Raw genomic sequence first — 20,653 nt, 5'->3', positions numbered from 1 at the left:
TTTCTTACGGTACACATGGATTTTTTTACTTAGGTAAAAATATAGAAATGGGACGGACTGATGGTCTGTTAAGCGCATGTGTAACTTGATAACAAATTGTTAAACTGTTTTCCAAAGGGGGTAAACCGGTTCGTCTGCCCTGCAGCTGCTCCACATCCTGGCCAACATTTATTTTTTACTTTTTCCTTTAAAATTTTACCTATGCCAGTAGCTGTGACTCTAATTTGCATTCCACAGTAACGAACGATCCTGGACATTTTCCACGTGCTCATTTGTCATCCACAGGTCTCCTCTGTTAATTTCTGAGGAAACTCTCAACTTTGTTCAATTCTTTTTTAAATGAATATAGGACTATTCACCTTTCCTATTCCTTCTAGTGGGGCAGTACTTTTCTAGGATTCAGCCATGTCGTCCAAATTAAGAATCTGCTGGCGTATCATTATTCATGATTTCCTCCACACTCTCCTTAGTAATGTCCTCTTTCACGCCCCACCGTTGGCTTCTTGTGCTTTCTTTCTGTTCCTCAGTCTTCATAAAATGTTGTCAATCTTATTAATTGTGTCGAAGAGCTAAATGTTGACTTTTGTTATTCCTTTTTATTATGCATTTTCTTTATGAACTCATTGTTTTTACCTTTTCATTTCCATTTTTGTTTTCCATTATTTTTTCTAACATTTTAAGACGGATTGGAGACGCATTAATTTTTAGCATTTTTTTCTTTCTGAAGATAGGCCCTTATGGCTATAAAATTCCACCTCATCCTGGGTTGGCTACATTTTGCAAGCTGTGATTCATAGTACTTTTTCTTCATTTGTTCAAAAGGAATTAAGTTTCTCTTTCAATGTATTCTTTGACATGTGGTTATTTTGTAGTAAAAATTTCAAAACATGGAAATTCCAGATTATATTTTTGTCATTTATTTCTAAAATAAGTTTATTATGGTCAGGGAATATACTTTGAATAGTATTAATTCTTTAATATCTGCCGAGACTTGACTTATCCCCAGTGAATATCCTTTTTTGGTAGACGCTCTGTGTACCTGCAGAGAAAGCCGCGTCTGTACTTGTGGCTTGATGTCCGCTTGGGAAGGAAACTGTGCGCCTCTGCAGATTCTCAGGAACGCCTGCTGCTTTCTCTTGATCAGTGACCCGCTTGAATCAGCTTCCCTTCTAGTACTGGATGACATTCGATACCATGACAGCTTACAAAAAGTAAATGACAGCCATCCTCCAACTTAAGAAAATCTCTGAAAGCCAGAGAACCTTACCTTCTGTCACCGCCGGGTGGAATGCCTCCGCAGGTTTTATGTGAAAATCCGGATGCAGGACGACTAGTACGCTAATACGTGGGCTTGGGACATCGGGGTGCACAATCTGATTGGATATTCATCCCCTTCATTTCCCTGAACACGGCCTGACTGCAGAAACAGCCTTGTCCACATTAGCCTCACCCGAGGGGACCGTCTTAGATGATGTCTGTCCTTCTCAGGACCCACGTGCCCCTCACAGCCACCAACTCCTCATTGCCTCTAGGTTGATATCCAAAGTCAAGTCCCAGCACCGCCTACGGAGAGAAATAAAAAGCACTCCTTTGAGGGATAAAAGGCCGACATAACAAAGAGTATTACAGGAGCTGCCTAGGGCCTGGGGAGTCTGTGTAAAAGTGGACCCTGGTATTAGATAAGGGAATGTCGAATTTAGGAGTGGAGAAATCACTTACTGACCTGGCACTCATGTTTGATTCATGATTTTTCGTACACACAAATACCTGAAGGCATCGCCGCGGCCCAGGGCCAGGCAGAGTCGGGGTCCGACCCGCAGGGGTGCGCGGCGGGCCCTCACAGTTCTCCCCGCGCTGGTTATGTGCGCACACAAACCAGTGATGAGCCGGCTGTGTTCACGTCAGCGGGAAATCAGGACCCCACACCAAGGGCCCGGCGCACAAAGTGGAAGGTCCGTGCCCTGTTAGTAACAAAACCCCTATAAGCCCACACGAGCTGTAAATGTCCCTGCAGCCATTTTTCAAAGGAGCCGAAGCTGTTTCCACGCGCCGGGAAGGTCGACGTGACGTCAGGATGCTTCGGCACAGGTGAAGGGCGAGCTGCCGCACTTGAAATCTCTCCCCACTCCACGGAAACAGCACATTGGGAGGCTCTTTGGAATTTGAATTTGGAGGAAACAAGTGCCAAAGTTTATTGGGTAACCCCAGAGGCTGCCACATTCTCAGGGGCCCAGAGCGGATCCCAACTTGGGCACAAGCTGCCCTCCTTCTTGACCCTACAACTCAGCAGGCAGGAAGTTGCTTTCGAGATCTCTGGTCGCTAAGGACGTGGTGTGGAGCCTGGAAAGCTCCGCATCGGTCCTTTGAGGGGCAGCTCGCAGGGCCTGGTAGTGCCGGCCACCCCGCTGCAGCGCAAAGCGACGAGCGGTCTGAGTTTCCCGCGATATGATCCACCATCCCAGAATCTGGTGTGTGGCGGTTGGTAGTGGCCCATGTGGGACTGCGCTAAAGCCGGGCCGAGGCCCAGGTGCGTCACAGGCACAGGTGGCCTAGGCCCCTCCTGGGCCGCCTCTCCCCCAGCCAGCACCCGCTTCCTGGGGCTTCCCATGACCAACCAGCATGAGGAAAGGACTCCGAGTGACTCAGCTGGGCCGGCTCCTCACGTGGGCGTCGGCTGAATGGTCTGCGGCCGCACCCTGCCTCCTCAGGACACCAGGTGGGACACCCCGAAAGACACCACGCAGGGAAGTCCTTCAGGTGAGCCGAGCTGGGGGTGGCTCCGTTAGCCATTCATTCGCATGGAAGAAGATGCCCAGAGGTGCCGGGATACACGGACTTCTGGAGTGGCAGCTGGCTTGTGGGTCAGGGGCCTGGGAGGGTCAGTCTGGAGGTCTAAGAGGCGCATAGGAGGGCGGACAGCATGAGGTCTCTGTGTCTCACCGGAAAGCCCGCCAGAGACCGCACACTGCAGAGAAGGCTCTCCGCACTGCTGGTGACAGGGTGACCGTCCTCTGGCTGCCGTGCCAGACGATGTTGACAACCCAGTCCTTGGGCAAAGGCCTGTGAACAGTGTTAGCAATGACAGCTAAGCATGGGCCACAGGCAAGGGCTTGCCATACCAAGACTGACATAGTTGCCACCGTCGGCCAAAGGCCCATCCTGGGGACAACAGGCTGATGCCATCGACTTGGCACCATTACTCATGTGGCCGTACTTTGTTCTTGTGACGCCTGCTCGTGGTCGTGCCAGCACACTGCAGACAGCTGCAGAACACCTCACCTGTGGAATCCCACAGTCCTGCCTCCGGACCAAGAACCCATTTTACACCAAGGAGGTGTAACCATGAGCTCGTGACTGTGGACTGCATTGATCCTGAACCGGACCCACCGTCCAGAGTAACCGGCCTCATCTGATGGTGGGATGCCCTACCGATAGTTCCGCGGTGCTGGCGAGAGTCAACACTTGATGCGGCTTCGATACCGTCTTCCGACCCAGGACGTTGCACACGTTCTGACCCAATAATGACCAAAGACCAGTAGTGCCGCTACTGCTAGAACACGAGTCTGAGAACCAGCAGGGACAGGATTAGCCCCTTTTGAAAGACAGCAACCCTGAATATTGTTTGGTTCCCCATTCATGCAACCTTGGGCTCTTGGGGATTCTAGGCCCTGGCTCCTGGAGATACGAGTGGAGACCATTCCTTCAGGGTCACTGCAAGCATTCCTCTTAAGTGGAAGCTGTGACTACCACGTGACTATTCTTTTCTTGGCCAGGGGCCCAAAGGTAAAGAAAGGATTGGCTCGGATGATCGGGATCGTAGCTGACAAACATCGGAGACTACGGTCACTAGTAGAGAATCAAGTAGAGTGAAGTGTCTACAGCCTAGATAAATACCTGGGTATCTTAATTGTCCTGCTGAGCAGTGACTTCCAGTGAGCAAGGAAAACCTCCACATCACCTTGGGGATGAAGTCTGGGTCACCGCACCGAACAAGCAACTCAGCTCGCCTGAAGTGCGGCTCAGAGGAAAGGGAGTCCAGAAGGGCTCTAGCTGATTTCACTGGTGCACCTGCCACCGGCGTGCAGACCAGAACATCATCAACCTGGACACTCCGATCACACTTGCAAAGAGGAAGAACGCCTCTGTTCTCGGTGGAGGGAGCCTCGGGGACGGCAGGTCCCACGATGTGCAGGAAAGAGGTTCGCAATGGGAGTGGTGCAAAGGCTGGGCCGAGCTGGGCCACGAGGCTTGGACGCCTTCTCCAGTCCCCTCACTCCTGTAATCGGCAGCCCACGTGCACGGGCTGCCCATTCTGAAGTGACTGAGGCACAGACTGCCCGGCATTTGGAGCCAGCTCTCCGTCAGCCACCTAGGGGCTGGATGGTGCATACTGAGGGGCCCAGGCGTCGGCCTTACGCTGAGCTGGGACCTCCAAAAGCTGCCCTCAGAGCAAAGGAGATTGGCATCGAAGCCTGCCCCTCCTGCCACGTGCGGGCAATGACGGAGAATACGGTGTTGTCTGATCAGAACTGGGGGGGGCGGGGGGTTGAGACACTGTCACCCTGACCCGGCACTGCTGGGAGCACATACCGTGGGTGGCCGAAGGCGGGTGAGCAGCCTCCATCCCTGTCCCGTGTCCCTGCACATCTGCAAACGCTCAGCACCCAGCTTACTTGCTTTTCGGCCTAATAGTGCAAAGTGAAAGGTCATTACTGTTTTATTTTGCTGTGATTACTAGTGGTTTTGAGCCTTTTATCCTGTACTTTAGGATTTGGTTTCTTCTGCAAATTATGTCTCCTCTTAGCTCAACTTAGGGGTTGCTATCAACAGCATGCCCTAATTTTGGTGTCACTTGTACGAAAGATTAACATTTTTATGTAGACTAATTATTTTGCTATAGGTTTTGCTTTTGTATTTAATTCTGCTTTAAAAGCCTCCCTTTTTCTAGTTTTTTTCCCCTATAACTTAAAAACATGTTTAGATCCTTTACACATAAAAAACGTATTTTTGTGCACAGTGTAAGGAAGGGATCTGAGTTTCTTCCATTCGGACGGCCAGTCCTCCCTAGATCACTCACTGAAGTCATTTCTCCTTGTTGATCTGAAATGTCACCCATATTGTATATCGTTTCTAAATATACAGAGTCGGTTTCTTGACCCCCTGTGGTCTATTCATGCACTCATGCTGCTGGTCTCAATGGTGAAGTTGGGTTTTGTCTTCATGATTCACAGGACAGGTCCAGCCTTCCTGCCCTTTTGTTTCTACAAGATTGTCGTAACTACTCTTGCACTTTTACAGATACGTATGTATCAGATAATCATTGTTTTACTTTCCATTTAAAAAATGGCAGTAATTTTATCAGTATTGCTTTCACTATATGATCTCTTAAAAGTAGTAATTCTTCTATCCATGGGTTCTCTCTCTATTCATTAGGAAAGCTGTGGGTTTTTTTCTTCATAAAGTTTTTTTCATTTGGGATTATTCCAAGTATCATAGTTGCAGGTGTTACTGTGAATGGGATACTTTTCCTATCTTATTTTCTAATTATTGTTACACTGATTTCAAATACTATTTTCAAACCATGCTGATTTGCTAATTCAAATTATTTTCTTAGGTTTCTAAAGGAGAAGGCACTGTTTGGAAATTACAACAAACATATCCATTTCCAATTTTTTTTAGAATTTAATTTTTAAAAGTATTACAATTAATTAGCACCTCCAAGGAAATACTTTTTTTTTTTTTTAATTTAACTTATTGTCAAGTTAGCCAACATACAGTGTATAAGCGTGCTCTTGGCTTCGGGAGTAGACTCCCATGATTCATTGCTTCCATATAACACCCAGTGCTCATCCCAACCAGTGCCCATCACCCCCACCTTCCCCTCTCCCATGCCCCACTTCAACCCTGTTTGTTCTCTTTATTTAAGTCTCTTACACTTTACCTCCTTCTCTGTTTGAAACTATTTTTCACCCTTCCCTTCCCCCATGGTCTTCTGTTAGGTTTCTCAAATTCCAATGAGTGAAAACATCTGGTAGCTGTCTCTTTCTGACTGATTTATTTCACTTAGCATAATACCTGCCAGTTGCATCCACATTGTTGCAAATGGCAAGATTTCATTCTTTCTCATTCTCAAGTAGTATTCCATTGTATATATAAATCACATCTTCTTTATCCATTCTTCAGTTGATGGCTCCTTCCATACTTTGACTGTTGTTGATAGCACTGTTATAAACATTGGAGTAGTCATGCCCCTATGAATCAGCACTCCTGTATCCTTTAGATAAATTCCTAGTAATGCTATTGCTGGGTCATAGAGTAATTCTATTCTTAATTTTTTGAGTAACCTCCACACTGTCTACCACCAACAGTGCAAGAGGGTTCCCATTTCTCCACACCTTCACTAGCCTCTGTTGTTTCCTGAGTAGTTAATTTTAGCCACTCTGACAGGTGTGAGGTGGGATCTCAGTGTGGTTCTGATTTGTATTTCCCTGCTGATGAGTGACGCTGAGCATCTTTGCATGTGTCTGTTGGCATCTGGATGTCCTTGTAGAAGTGTCTATTCATGTCTTCTACCAATCTCTTCACAGGATTATTTCTTTTTTAGGTGTTGAGTTTGAGAAGTTCTTTATAGATTTTGGATACTAACCCTTTATCTGATATATCATTTTGCAAATGTCTTCTCCCATTCTATCAGCTGCCTTTTAGTTTTGTTGTTTCTGTGCTGTGCAGAAGCTTTTTATCTTGATGAGTTCCCAAAAGTTCATGTTTGCATTTATTTCCCTTCCCTTCATAGATGTGTTGAGTAAGAAGTTGCTGTGGCTGAGGCCAAAGAAGTTGTTGCCTGATTTCTCCTCTGGGGTTTTGATGGTTTCCTGTTTTACATTTAGTTTTGACTCACATTTTGAGTTTATTTTTATGCATGGTGCAAGAAAGTAGTCCAGTTTCATTCTACTGCATGTTTCTGTCCAGTTCTCCACTTGCTAAAGAGACTCTCTTTTTTCCATTGAATACTCTTTCCTGCTTTGTCAAAGATTAGTTGGCCATACACTTGCGGGTCCAATTCTATGTTCTCTATCCTCTTCCATTGGTCTATGTGTCTGTTTTTGTGCCAATACCATTCTGTTTTGATGATTAGAGCTTTGTAGTAGAGGCTAAAGTCTGGGATTGTGATGTCTCCCACTTTGGTTTTCTTTTTCAACATTACTGGACCATTTGGGGTCTATTTTGGTTCCAAACAAATTTTAGGTCTGTCTGAGCTCCGAGAAGAACGCTGGGCCACTTTTGATGGGGATTTCATTGAATGTGCAGACTGCTTTCGGTAGTATCGACATTTTAACAATATTTGTTCTTCTAATCCATGAGCATGGAATGGTTTTCCATTTCTTTGTGTCTTCTTCAGTTTCTTTCATAAGTTTTCTGATGTTTTCAGCATACATGTCTTTTACAACTTTGGTTAGGTTTATTCACAAGTATTTTATGGTTCCTGGTGCAATTGTAAATGGGATCAATTTCTTGATTTCTCTTCTGCCCCTTCATTATTGCTGTATAGAAATGCAGTCAATTTTTGTACATTGATTTTGCAGCCTATGACTTTGCTGAATTCATGGATCAGTGCTAGAAGGTTTTCGGTGGAGTCATTCAGGTTTTCCATGTAGAGTATCATATCATCTGAAAAGCTGAAGTTTAACTTCTTTGCCAATTTGGATGCCTTTCATTTCATTTTGTTGACTAGCTGTGGAGGCGAGGACTTCCAACACGATGTTAACCAACATAGTGGACATCCCCATTTGTTCCTGATCTCAGGGAGAGAGCGCCCACTCTTTCCCCATTAAGGATGATATTGCCTGTGGGCTTTCATACATGGCTTTGATTATGTTAAGGCGTGTTCCTTCCATCCCAATTTTCTTGAGGGTTTTTATTAAGAAAGGATGTTGTATTCTGTCAAATGCTTTTTCTGCATCTACTGACAGGATCATATGGTTCTTTTCCTTTCTTCTATTAATGTGATGGGTCACATTGATTGATTTGCAATATTGAACCAGCCCTGCAGCCCAGAATGAAAGCCACTTGATCATGGTGAATAATTCTTTAAATATACTGTTGAATTTGATGTGGTGGTATCTTGCTGAGAATTTTTGTATCCATCAGGAGTATTGGCCTGTAATTATCCTTTTTAGTGGTTTCCCTGGTTTGGGAATCAAGGTAATGCTGGCTTCATAGAATGAGTCCAGAAGCTTTCCTTCTGTTTCTATTTTTTGGAACAGCTTAAGAAGAATGTATTTACTTTGCTTTAAATGTCTAGTAGAGGGGCACCTGGGTGGCTCAGTCGGTTAGGTGTCCGGCTTCAGCTCAGGTCAAGATCTCATGGTTTGTGGGTTCGAGCCCCACGTCAGGCTCTGTGCTGACAGCTCAGAGCCTGGGGCCTATTTCAGATTCTGTGTGTCCCTTTCTCTCTGACCCTCCCCTGCTCGTGCTGTCTCTGTCTCCCAAAAATAAATAAAAAACAGGAGAAAAAAATGTCTGGTAGAATTCCCCTGGAAAGCCATCTGGCCCAGGACTCTTCTTTGTTGGGAGATATTTGATAACTGATTTAATTTCCCTGCTGGTTATGGTCTGTTTAAATTTTCTGTTTCTTCCTGTTTGAGTTTTGGTAGTGTGTGGATGTCTAGGAATTTGTCCATTTCTTCCAGGTTGTCCAGTTTGTTGGCATAAAATTTTTCATAGTATTCTCTAATAATTGTGTTTCTGTGGTGTTGGTTGTGATCTCTCCTCTTTCATTCACGATTTTATCTATTTGGATTATCTCCCTTTTCTTGTTGAGAAGTCTAGCTAGGTGTTTATCAAAATTTTGTTTACTTATAGAAAAAAAAACCCCTGCTCTTAGATTAATTGCTCTGTTATGCTAGTGTGGTTGTTTTTTGATTATTATTTCTACCCCAATCTTTTTTGTTTCTCTTCTCCTACTAGCTTTGGGCTTTCTTTGCTGCTCTTCTAGTTCCTTTAGGTGTGAAGCTGAGTTTGTATTTGGGATTTTTCTTGTTTCTTGAGATAGGCCTGGACTGCAATTTCTTTACCTCTTAGGACCGCTTTTACTGCACCCCAAAGGGTTTGGACTGTCATGTTCTCATTTTCATTTGCTTCCATATATTTTTCAATTTCTTCCTTAATTGCCTTCTTGACCTACTAATTCTCTTGTAGGATGTTCTTTAACCTCCATGCATTGAGGCTTTCCAAATGTTTTCTCATGGTTGTTGACTTCAAGTTTCACAGCTCTTTCATATTCCCTTTATCCAGTTAAGAATATGCATGGTGTGATATCATTTCTTTTATATCTATTGAGGGCTGTTTTGTGACCCAGTATGTGATCTATCATGGAGAATGTTCCATACGCACTCAAGAAGAATATATATTTGGCTGTGCTTGGATGAAAAGTTCTGAATAGATCTGTCAAGTCCATCTGGTCCAGTGTGTCCTTCAAGACCATTATTTCCTTACTGATTTTCTGCCTAGCAGATCTCTCCATTGCTGTAAGTGAAGTATTAAAGTCACCTACAATTACCATATTCTTATCAATAAGATTACATATGTTTGTGATTGATTTATGTATTTGGGTGCTTCCAGATTGGGTGCATAAACATTTACAGTTGTTAGCTCTTCTTGATGGATAGACACCATAAATATGATATAATGTCCTTCTTCATTTCTTGTTATGGTCTTTAGTTTAAAATCTAGTTCGTCTAATAGAAGTATGGCTACTGCAGCATTCTTTTGACCTCCAATAGCATGACAGATGGATCTCCATCCACTCACTTCAATCTGAAGGTGTCTTCAGGTCTAAAATGAAGTCTCTTGTAGACAGTATATAGATTGGTCTTTTTTTTTTTAATCCATTCTGATACCCTATGTCTTTAAATTGGAGCCTTTAGTCCATTTACATTCAGAGTTGTTGTTGAAAGATGAGGATTTAATGTCATTGTGTTCTCTGTGGGTTTCATGTTTGTGGTGAGGTCTCTGGTCCTTTGTAGCCTTTGTAGCATTCCACTCACAGAGTCCCCCCTTAGGATCCCTGGCAGGGCTGGTTCAGTGGTCTTAAACTCCTTCAGTTTTTGTTTGGGAAAGCCTTTAACTCTCCTATTCTGAATGACAGCCCTGCTGGATAAAGGATTCTTGGCTGCATATTTTTCCTATTCAGCACATGGAATCTTTCCTGCCACTCCCTTCTGGCCTGCCAAGTTTCAGTGGACAGGTCTGCTACTATCCTTACATGTCTATCCTTGTAGGTTAAGGCCCTTTTCTCCCTAACTTCTTTCAGATGTCTCTTTAGCTTTCATATTTGCTCTTTCATATTCCCTTTACCCAGTTAAGAATATCTTATTGTTATAATTTCTACTTAGATTTTCTACTTAACCCATCAATTATTGAAACGTGAATTTTAGTGGTGCCTGAGTGGCTCAATCAATTAAGCATCTGACTCTTGGTTTCAGCTCAGGTCATTTTCTCAGTTTGTGTGTTCAAGCCCTGTGTTGGGCTCTGCAGTGACAGCATGGAGCCTGCCTGGGATTCTCTCTCTCTTCCTCTCTCTCAAAATAAAAATAAACTTTTAAAAATAAAAGTCAATTTTAAGAGTAACTGTGTGTGTTTGTGGTGGTGGTCATTAAAAACAAACTATTATCGTTAGCAATTAATATTGTAGAAATTGAGAAAACTTCACCTGCGGCCAAGAACTAGGGGAAAGTTTTCAGTATCTTCTAGCTCTACTTAATACAGACCATCTTGGGCTGCACCTGGAGTGGCAAAAGCTCTGAGGAAGGTTGCGATCTGGCTGCTGGCAGGAATCAGAGGTGCCGCTACGGCCCTCATGCTCCCCCAGGAGCTGCAGCCCTCGAGGGGAGAGAAGCCTCCGAGCTTGGATCTAGAGGGCCTGGGAGCGTGGCACACTCCTGTTTCCCCCAGGCCCTGGCACCACGGCCTTTTCCCTGAGGGACCCAGCTGCCAGACTCAACACACAGGGCTTCTGCGAGAGTCTCCCGCGCACCTGTCACAGTGACTCTGCCCCCAAGCCTCCCGTACCACAGAGCGGGCCTTGGGCAGGGCCACCACACCCAGTGTGACACTGTCCAGCGCTGCTGCCCGCACACACCCGGCCCTGGCGGGCGGCCTTCCCGAAGAACAGACCACACGTCCACGCCTCTTGGGGACCTGCACCCTCGCCGTTCCCTCATCAGACCGCCCTCTTCTGCCGACATTCCAACCCCTTTCCTGTGTCTTCAGCAAAAACTCCTCTGTCTCAACTTACCTGAATCTCCCCTTCATCTTCTGAACAGCTACTTCCTTTCTTGCTGTGTCATGTGTTTTTTTCCCCCAGCACTTTTTCCGCCTCCTCTCCCCTCCCCCATGGCTGTACGCAGGATGCACGAGGACCACTGAACACCAGCTCGGACTGTGGTGGGACAAATAGAGTTCTGACTTCAAGCGACAAAGACTTTGTGTTTCCAAGTGCACACACTGTGTGAGGTGTTCACGCGAGGGGGGCTGGGCAGAATACAGGGACCCGCTGCACTGCTCCCGCCGACATTTCTGTGAATGTAAAGTTATCCCAACTAAACCTCAGATCTTGGACAGGGGGAGGTAAACCACCGCATCTGGGCGTACTCGGGACACAGGTCTCCTGCTGGGTACAGGGCACACGCCCTGGGACGGGGGCGCCCGAGTGGTGGGATGGGGCAGCGAGCTTTCCTCCTCGTGGTCTGTTCCTCGAGAACCGTTCCTGGTTCTGAAGAGCTTTTCAATGCCGAGTCCTCACTGGGAGCTGCTCTCTGGAGGCTCAAGGGGCCAGACTCTCCCATCCCGGCCCAGGGGATGGGGGCTTGCGGCCAAGGCAGAAAAACACACACGTCCTGGTGCTCCTAGCCTCGGGGGCCCCTGCCCCTGGAGCAGCTGGGACGTTTCCGGACGGTGTGGCAGCACAAGTGCAGGGGCAGCGGCGTGGACGGGTGGGGCAAACAGGGACGGCAGGCCACACCCTGCCGGGCTAGGGCCCCGCTTCCCGGGGCTCCGTACCTGCTCCCCACCTGCTCCCCCTGCCTCCCCACTGACCTGTGCACTGCCGTTTCCTCCCCGTTAACTTCCCTCTTGGTGTCACTTAGCTAGTCGTGGCCCTGCTGCTGCAGCTGAGAACTCCAAGGCCATGGCCGCCGGAGCCGGGCTTCCCCGCAGACCGACGCCAGGGCCCCCGCCTGCATGAGGAGACCGGTGTCCCTGCAGCGAGGCGCTGTGGTGCCTCACAGCCATTGATTCACGCGTGTCTGAAGCACATGACAGGATGGGGAGAACCAGCTCCCTACTTCCTCCCGTGCCTGACCCACAACGCCGTCAGGGCACAGCCCCGCACCGCGTCCTCGGGCCTCCTCGCGCCCACCCCCCTCTGCCGCCGACGCTGGACAACAGGGCGCCCTGGGCCGCTCTCCCCTGACCGGCCCCGTTCCTCGTCTGGAAACCGGAGACATCACGCCTGCCTCACCGGCCCGTGGGGAATAAAAAGTCGTCCCACAGCGCAGCGCTGGCCCGGAACAGGCACTGAGAGCCGCTCATTCTGCCTCAAGGCTGATAAATCCTCACGCAGTTTGTATGCAGACACGCCCTTCACCGAAGGGAGAGTCTCTTCAGTCAACGCAGTCGCCTGAGCCCCGCCGCACCCTGAAGCAAGAGCACCTCAGAATACTCGTCCCCACGTTCCTGGCCTCCACACCGACGATGCTCGTGCTGTCGGCTTCCACGTGGGTGAACCCGCCGTGGAAGGAAGGGACAGGCTGCACGCCAGCTCGAGGGGGAGACACGCGGTCAAGTAGGTAAGCCTCGACACGGAGGACGGAGCACAGCGGCCAGCCGGCCCCCGGCCAGCTCACCCCACGGGCGCCGAGCCCTGCGCTCACTCTAACAGACAGCAAGCTGATCCCGTGCTCAGTGGCAAACACCAGCCCGGGGCCCTCCTGACGGTAGCTGCCTGAAGCAGGATTCCGGCTGGTCTAGAAACTTCTGCCGATAGAGGAGAACTGGTACCTAATCCACTCTTGGCCGGGCAGAGTCATTTCCCTGGGAGTGAGAATCAGCCCATAAATTCCTGACCAGTCTCCCAGAAAGACAAATGCAGGAGCCAATGGGGCCATCGCTTTCCACAATGTTCTGTCCGCCTACACTCTGAGGCATGGCAGAGAATGATCAGGTGGGAGAACCCAAGCAGCCGACCCACAGAAGGGGCCAGAGTTTTCCCGCAGGAACTGTTTCTGGCTCTGGATTGCTTCTGAAAACACTGCCATTTCGGCTTTGATGAGACACCTCTTAGCTTAGAGTGAATTCCACACTGACTTGCTGAGTTTCTCTAAGGAGCAACCTGAGTACTTGTTAAGTAGTTAAGCAGTTCCTACTTGACTTAGGAACTCCCGTCAGGCCTGGGAGGTGGAGTCTCCAGACCCCGAGAAAACCGCAGCGCGGGCGCGGCCACAGGGCCCGGGCAGGCGGCACCGCGCTCCGTCGGCGGCGTCCTCAGTTCGTTGGCGAGAAAAGCCGAACGCGCTAGCATGTTTCCTTTCTTGCTCTCTCTAGAGAATTCCCGTCTTTTTTCTTCCAGTGATTTTTAGTAAGTGCGCCGAGCTGTGCGGCCGTCACCACCATCCAGCCTGGCCCTCCACTGCTGCAGGGTCTGGGGTGGCGTCTGCAGGGAATCCCGCCCACACCAGGCCGGCAGCCAGGGTTTGCCCGGTTTCTACAGACTTCCTTCTCCAGAAGGGCCACGGAGTGGAAGCACACGACGTGGTCTCACACATCTGGCTCCCTCCGTGTAGCACAGCGTGTGGTGTGCCCGCTCTGCCCGCGTCAGACCCCGACTGGATCCACCTGTGGGCCAGCGGGTGGGCTTCCGGGGTGTGCTCAGCACAGCTGCTCAGGACGTTCGGGTGGAAGCCTCGGTGTAGACGTAAGTTCTATTTCTCTTGGGTAGACTGCTGGGAGCACGCGGCTAGGCTGCTGGGAAGCGTAGTGAACCCGCATCCCTGTTTCCCGTTTCCTTCGGAGAATCCACAGATATTCACAGATGGTAACACCCTAGGTAACTGAAAACTCTCAGCACGTCCTGGTTCTGTCTTACAGCGTTCAAAAGATGCGGGAAAAATTCACGGGGAGCGGCATGAAACAAGATAGCAGGGTTTACTGTAGTCGAATGAAGCTCCCCAAGAGAAATCACCCCTCAACTAGGATTTCTGGAGGAATCTGTAGGGTCCTGAGCAAAGCACATTTTTTTTATTTTAATTTTTTAAATTTTTTAACATTTATTTATTTTTGAGAGACAGAAATAGAGCATAAGTGGGAGAGGGGCAACGAGAGAGAGAGAGAGAGACACACACACACACACAGAATCTGAAGCAGGCTCCAGGCTCTGCTGACAGCTCAGAGCCCGACACGGGGCTCGAACACACAAAACGAAGATTGTGACCTGAGCTGAGGTTAGATGCTCAACTGAGACGCCCAGATGCCCCTAAAACACAGTTTTAAAAAGATACTTGTTAGTGTCCTACTGACTCGTCATGTTGGGAATGGTGTCATTTCAGGGAAGGATGGATCCATTCTACATCCATGCAATCAGTGTGTAACACACGTGCAGGAAAGCGGACTCTAAGACGGCTACCCGCTCAGCGTGAACAGAGGTGTTGTGTAACGTGTGTGGCATGTGTTTAAACATATGTAAATAAGCAGTTTCTGAAAGTGCCACTTGCCTAAGTGAGAACAATGTTATTTCAGTGAGAGGCCGCTCTAACCTCAGTAACTATGTAGAGAACTCTCCAAAGATTCGCACAGAACAAAGAGGGGAAGAGGGATTCGAGGCCAACAAGCAGGCACGGTCCCGGGCAGGCAGCCTCGCCGCCCAGCTCCTTCCAGTGACCATGAGGACAAGTGTGTGAGCTGTGTGTCCCTCAGAAGACGGAGGCTTTCTTGCTGCCACAGGAGGAAGCCGTCACCCACAGTCCGAGTGGCTGCGGCCTCCAAGTGGGACCGCCCCCACCCCAGAGGCTTGTCACAAAGGCCTCTGGTCACTCGCAGACTCAGCACTGCACGGCCGAGAGGCCCCGCCCAGAGGGCAGGGGCCTGAAGGGGCAACTTCACCGGGGCGTTAACTATCAAAAATACAGCACCTGCAGATGTGAATGTGGCCTCAAACTTCAGAGGAATTTAAGGAGAAATTCTAGGGAAGAAGCAACTGATGCCAAGTCCTTCCCAGAAGGAGAGCATCAGGAGCAGGGGGCGAAGGGGAGGGGCCGGGCCGGGCGGGGGGCTCTGCCAGCTGACCGTCCAACTCCTGCTTTCAGCTCAGGCCATGATCTCACCGTTCGTGGGACTGAGTCCTGCCCCAGGCTCTGTGCTGACAGTGCAGAGCCTGCTGGGGTCCTCCCTCTCTCTCCCTCTCTCTCCCTCTCTCTCTCTCTCTCTCTCTCTCTCTCTCTCTCTCTGACTCTCTCTGCTCATTCATTCTCTCTCTCTCAAAATAAATAAATAAACTTAAAAAAATAAGAATGAGAGCATCAGGCTGTTAACTACAGTTTGTTTAGAAAGTTAAGAGAGAAGGTTAAAACCTACTTGTCAGAAGATTTAGGTTGAATCTCTACTTAATTCTTTATCTTATCAGAAAGTTGAGCTGTTTACTAAAAATATTCTCCTTTGTTAATTAGGAGTTTGCTTTAATAATTATCTTCAAGTGACAACTAACTGAAAACTCAGAAATGAAGTAGGTTTGCTACAGAAATCTGTAGTTTTTAAAATATTTGGTTTGGGGCTTATTATTTTTTCATTTACGAAGGTAAAATGTTTGCCACAGGCGGTCTAGTACCCGATGGCTGAGCGAGAGCTCGCCACCAGCAGCCCGGGGAGAGACCGCCGGCCCCGCCACTTTGTAGAACGCACTGTGTTAAGAAGAAACCAAGTGATTCCAAAATACTAATTGTAGAACCCAGAGCAACGCTGCATCTGCCGGCAGTCTCACCACCGCACCGCGCTGACTCCACCGCCACCCGCAGGAGGCAGCTGGCTTCGGAATCCCGGGCAGCCGGACCGCAGGGCCGTGTGCCCGCCTGGGCACACCTGCGTCCCCGCGGGGCTGTGAGCAAGAGCGCCACGTCCCGGAGCCTCTGTTTCAGCTGGAAAAGTGGGTAACACCCACTGCAGGTGGTGGCTCTGAACGTCACAGGAGATCATGTACATGATGCTCAGCTTTTTTTCTTTCTAAAGCAGAGTAGGAAATAGCATCTGAGCAGTGACCTGCCTCGGGACCCCAGACAGTGAGTGGAGGGACGCAGGCTAAGACCCAAGTCCCAGTCACACCCTTTCCAATGGCCCCCTTACAGATGCCGCTGGCAGGTCAAGTGAAGGGAGGAGGCAGCCGTTACCTGGCCCATCTGTGGGAGCCCCCAAGCAGGTAATAGCAGCTCTTGAGGGCCGGAAGCTTCTCTTCCTTACTCCACACGTAGACTCGCAGGGACAGGTCGAAGGAAGCGGTGACGACTAGGTTCTGGTCCTTCAAATGAAAAGCCAAGTGAGAAAGGTGCCAGGGGCTGGGGGGGGAGGGGGCAGGACTGCGGGCTGGGGGCAGGGCCACGGGCTGGGGGCGGGGCCCACACTCACCACCCACAAGGATGCGATGGGCCTCTGGTGGTCCTGGAAGGCCGCCAGCTGCACGCCGTGGATGGTGAAGAGTGCCAGCTCCAACCAGGACACCAGCAGGATCACCTGAGAGCCGTGGCCCTTCATGAGGTGCGGAGGCATCCTGGTGTTGGGCAGGAGGAAATGCGCCACCTGTTGCACTTTTTGAAATAAAAACACACATACTGTCATTTTGTGACAGCAGCTGGGGTCCGGAGTACACGGGCCTCACGTAAAATGCCACGCATGGCGCTGAAAACAGCAGCACCTTTGTGGTCACACGTGCATTCAATCCTGACCCAAGCATTTACCCGCCAGAGCCTCCCGTTCACCAGCTCTCCAACACCCATGCCAACACCCTATTTACGGGCACTCGAGGCCATATGCATGTGGGTGTTTGCACTCACAGGTCTAACAGGAGAAGCCTAACAGAGGACCATGGGGAGGGGAAGGGGAAAGAGTTGGGGAGAGCAAGGGACACAAATCATGAGAGACTACTGAATACTGAGAACGAACGGAAGGGGAAGGGGGCAGGGGGTGATGGTCATGGAGGGGGGCACTTGTGGGGAGAGGCACTGGGTGTTACATGGAAACCAATTTGACAATAAACTATTATAAAAAAAAAAAAAGGAAGTGACAACATCTGCACGGTACCCTCTGAGGAACGGGACCCCGCACTCCCCCATCCACAGCAGGGCGGCCACAGAACCATGACATGTACATCTGCCGAAAGCTCCCATGGACAGGGCTATCTTTTCTACTGTGTGGTATTCCTTATTAAAAACAACTAATTGGGTCACTTACTGACGGTGTTGAGCACCAGGAGAAACAAAGTAACCTCTCTTGAATAATTCCTGCTTGTATCAGACAAGGGATTATATTACACATCCCGTTTCCCTTTTTTCCTTGGCTGCTAGGAAGCTCAGAGTAAAGTTTATTGTCAAACAAGGATATGAAAACAAATGAACGTAACATAAAAGAAAAATGCTAAGGGCCACAGTGCAGGCCAGGCAGTGATGTGTGGTGTGGGGGTATGGAGGCAGAAATGGAAGACGACTGTGGGTCTTATTTTCCTGCTGGCCTGGGAGCTCCTTGGGGAAGAAACTGTGCACACTCAGGACTGAGAAGGGTGCATCTGTCTGAGTTGGGACAAGACAGTGAGGAGAGGGGAGGCCACGTGGCTGGTGTTACTGTCTGGACTCCAGGGCCCCACAGAGGGCCCTGCCCACAGCAAAGGCTCAGCCTCTCGGCCAGCACGCACAGTCGCAGACAACAGGACGTGCTGGGCTTGGGCTGCCCTGTTCCTCGACAGGGAAGAGAAGTGCCCAAAGCAAACCCAACAAGTCTGTGCCTGAAGCACCGCGGCGCACGGGGACCCTTACCCATGACGTCCGCTCCTTCCCGCGACTGCTGCACCCCGAGCTCGTAGGTGGTGACGACCAGCTGCAGGTCGTTGTCATTTCTGTGCGTCACCATCAGCCTGGCCGTCTCGTCGGGGGCCCAGCAGGCTATGCAGGTCAGACAGGCGGGCAGAGTGGCGGAGACGGGAGGCTCGTCTTCCTCGGGACACAGCAGGGAGCGCGTGTGGAACACCTGGGGAAACGCCACCGCATGGTCCCCGCCGACGAGACCACGGGGAGTCCCATGTACCCGCACCCAGCGGCCTCACTCGGTCTCACAGGCTTGCCTGTGCAGACGGTCTCGCTGGAAACGTCTTGCCCACCAGTCCTGGCTCGGTCAGTGTGACCGGACAACCCAGTCGATGGCTCTGGAGGTTTGGGCCAGCGCACGTCCCCGGCTCGCCTCTGTCGCCCTGTCCCAGCCCCTGGCTCCAGCCGTGTCCTCTGCCCCTGGACCGTCCTGGCTGGAGGTCCCCGCACTGTCGGCGGGCTTGGTCCTGCATCCGAAGCCCTCCTCCCAGATGCACCCATTAGCCTGGGCACAGCACCCACCACCTTGCGGGCACAAAGGCAGGCCCTGGAGCAAGGGACATAGCCCACCACTGACCTTCGGGCCCAGTTCTGAGCTCTGGGTCCAAGCGAACACCCACTGGCAGCCGGGGGAGCACAGGAGTCTGGCGGGGCTTCCTGGGAACACGGGGGTCCTGGACCGCAGCTGCAGCTGGGGCACCGTGAGCACGAACAGGAAGCCCTCGGCACAGGCCACCTGCAAGGCAGGACAGAGGTCAGCCGCCCGACTGCGCCCCACCGGGCCGCGCCCCCTCCCCCCAACCAGGAACAGAACCCTCCGAACAGGAGGTCAGCCTTCGGAGCGGACCCTCCGCTGCCCCTTCCCGGCCGCCGGGGCAGGACCTCCAGCGCCCGGCCCCGCGTGTGGTCTGGGTGGATCCGGCCGCATCTCAGGGACGGGACGGCAGAGAGCAGCTGCGATGCCCCCCATCTGAGGAGAAGCCTCCACCTGCTGCTCGGAAAGGCCATGCTTCCCTGGCACTTACACTCGGGGCCGCGCCGGACCTCGCGCCCTGGCCACCCCGCGTAAAGACTCCCGCTCCTACCAGCCAAGAAAACACAAAAACTTCACGATGCACAGAAAATGGCAGGCAATGTTCCAAAGTCTTTAGAGGGAAGTGAAATAAAGTGAGAAGCAAAACTTTCGAGCTGACAGAACCAGTCCCCAGAGAACAACCAGGAATCGGGAGACCAGCAGCCCACCTCGACACGAATCAGACATGACCAAGTAAGCGTGTGCAGACATTAAAGGACACCCTGGATCAGGAATTTAACACTCAGACCAAAATGGACAAAAAGCCAAGACATGAGATAAGAGTTAAATTAATTCAGGAAAGATCATGAAGAAAAAGTTATCTTAAGAAAGATTACCACTACGCCTAAGGGAGAATGCGTTCTACCGGACCCACAGGGACACTAAAAAGAAGGAAAATGGGCAAGAGAACAAGGATGGGATAAAGAGCTAAGACGCATCCAAGAGCAGGTGTCCAAGGAGACGAGCAAAGAAGATCTAGTAAACACGCAAGTGAAACTCCTGCAGGAAAAGCCAACAATTAGCAGGCTAATACTTAAAGCTCACGTACAATGAAACTTTCTGCAAATAAAAGAAAACCTGAATCCATATATTGAAAGGCCACAGGGGCGCCTGGGTGGCTCAGTCGGTTAAGCATCCGACTTCAGCTCAGATCATGATCTTGCATTTGTGGGTTCGAGCCCCGCGTCAGGCTCTGTGCTGACAGCTCAGGCCTGGAGCTGCTTCAGATTCTGTGTCTCCCTCTCTCTGCCCCTCCCCCACTCATGCTCTGTTTCTGTCTCAATAAACAAAAAATTTTTTTAAAAAGGCTACTTACGTTCCTGGAAAATTCAACTCAAGACACTCACCACAGACACCTCACAACAAAACTACTACACTTTAAATGTTTCAAAAATCCTTTGGGCCTTTGATTTAAAAGTCCAAGTATCTAACAAGGAAAGCCAAAATGGGAGTAGACTTTTAAAGAGACGTGTACACAGTGAAATAATATGTTCACAAAACTTCAAGACGAGCATGAGCCAGGGATTTAGGGCCCAGCCAGGCCGTCCTTCAGCTCTCCAGGCTCCAGAAAAGCAGTGTCAGACCCCCAAGGATGTGTCCGCGAGACTTCCTTCGGGATCTGCTATCGAATGGGTCCCGCCAGATCACAAGATACAGGGAAAATGTCACCAGAGATGGTGTGGCTACTAAGCGCAGTACGCTAGGGGTCAAAGAATTTAAGAGAAAAAGGAAAAGGAGACAAGGAAAACCTGTGTGTAAATGTTGCATGTTCTCAAAAAGGTGGGAATAATGGATCTTCAAAACGGGAAGACAAGTGCGAAGGATCAAACAAGCTTCCTGACTGCCGTGGGAGGAAAGCCGCATCGCTTAACGCTGCCAAACAGCGCACAGGCTGGACTAACGCCAGCAAACAGCACACAGGCTGGACTAACGCGGCCAAACGGCGCACAGGCTGGACTAACGC

General features: G+C 50.0%; 1 protein-coding gene across 6 annotated transcripts in view; it reads right to left on the bottom strand.

Annotated features, from left to right (window-relative positions):
- LOC115275756 (F-box/WD repeat-containing protein 12-like) overlaps positions 1 to 20,653 on the bottom strand; it is a 104,881-nt gene that overhangs the window by 59,824 nt on the left and 24,404 nt on the right. For 3 of the 6 annotated variants that reach the window (XR_003901727.1, XR_003901729.1, XM_029919486.1), the window contains 4 exons: positions 18,694 to 18,852; positions 18,069 to 18,279; positions 16,669 to 16,847; positions 16,434 to 16,561 (listed from right to left, as the gene is read on the bottom strand). Coding sequence is in view for 3 of the 6 variants with exons in the window: in XM_029919486.1 (XP_029775346.1) it covers positions 16,434 to 16,561; positions 16,669 to 16,847; positions 18,069 to 18,279; positions 18,694 to 18,852 (677 nt within the window). In the remaining 3 variants the exon portion in view is untranslated. Of the gene's footprint in view, positions 1 to 1,267; positions 1,564 to 12,073; positions 12,791 to 15,707; positions 16,270 to 16,433; positions 16,562 to 16,668; positions 16,848 to 18,068; positions 18,280 to 18,693; positions 18,853 to 20,653 lie in introns of those variants that run through there. The other 3 variants (XR_003901728.1, XM_029919488.1, XM_029919487.1) reach the window with 3 other exon arrangements.

This window comes from Suricata suricatta, chromosome 13, assembly GCF_006229205.1.
Source record: "Suricata suricatta isolate VVHF042 chromosome 13, meerkat_22Aug2017_6uvM2_HiC, whole genome shotgun sequence".
In the NCBI taxonomy this organism is placed as follows: Eukaryota; Metazoa; Chordata; class Mammalia; order Carnivora; family Herpestidae; genus Suricata; species Suricata suricatta.
This window is presented reverse-complemented; position numbering and strand designations above follow the sequence as displayed.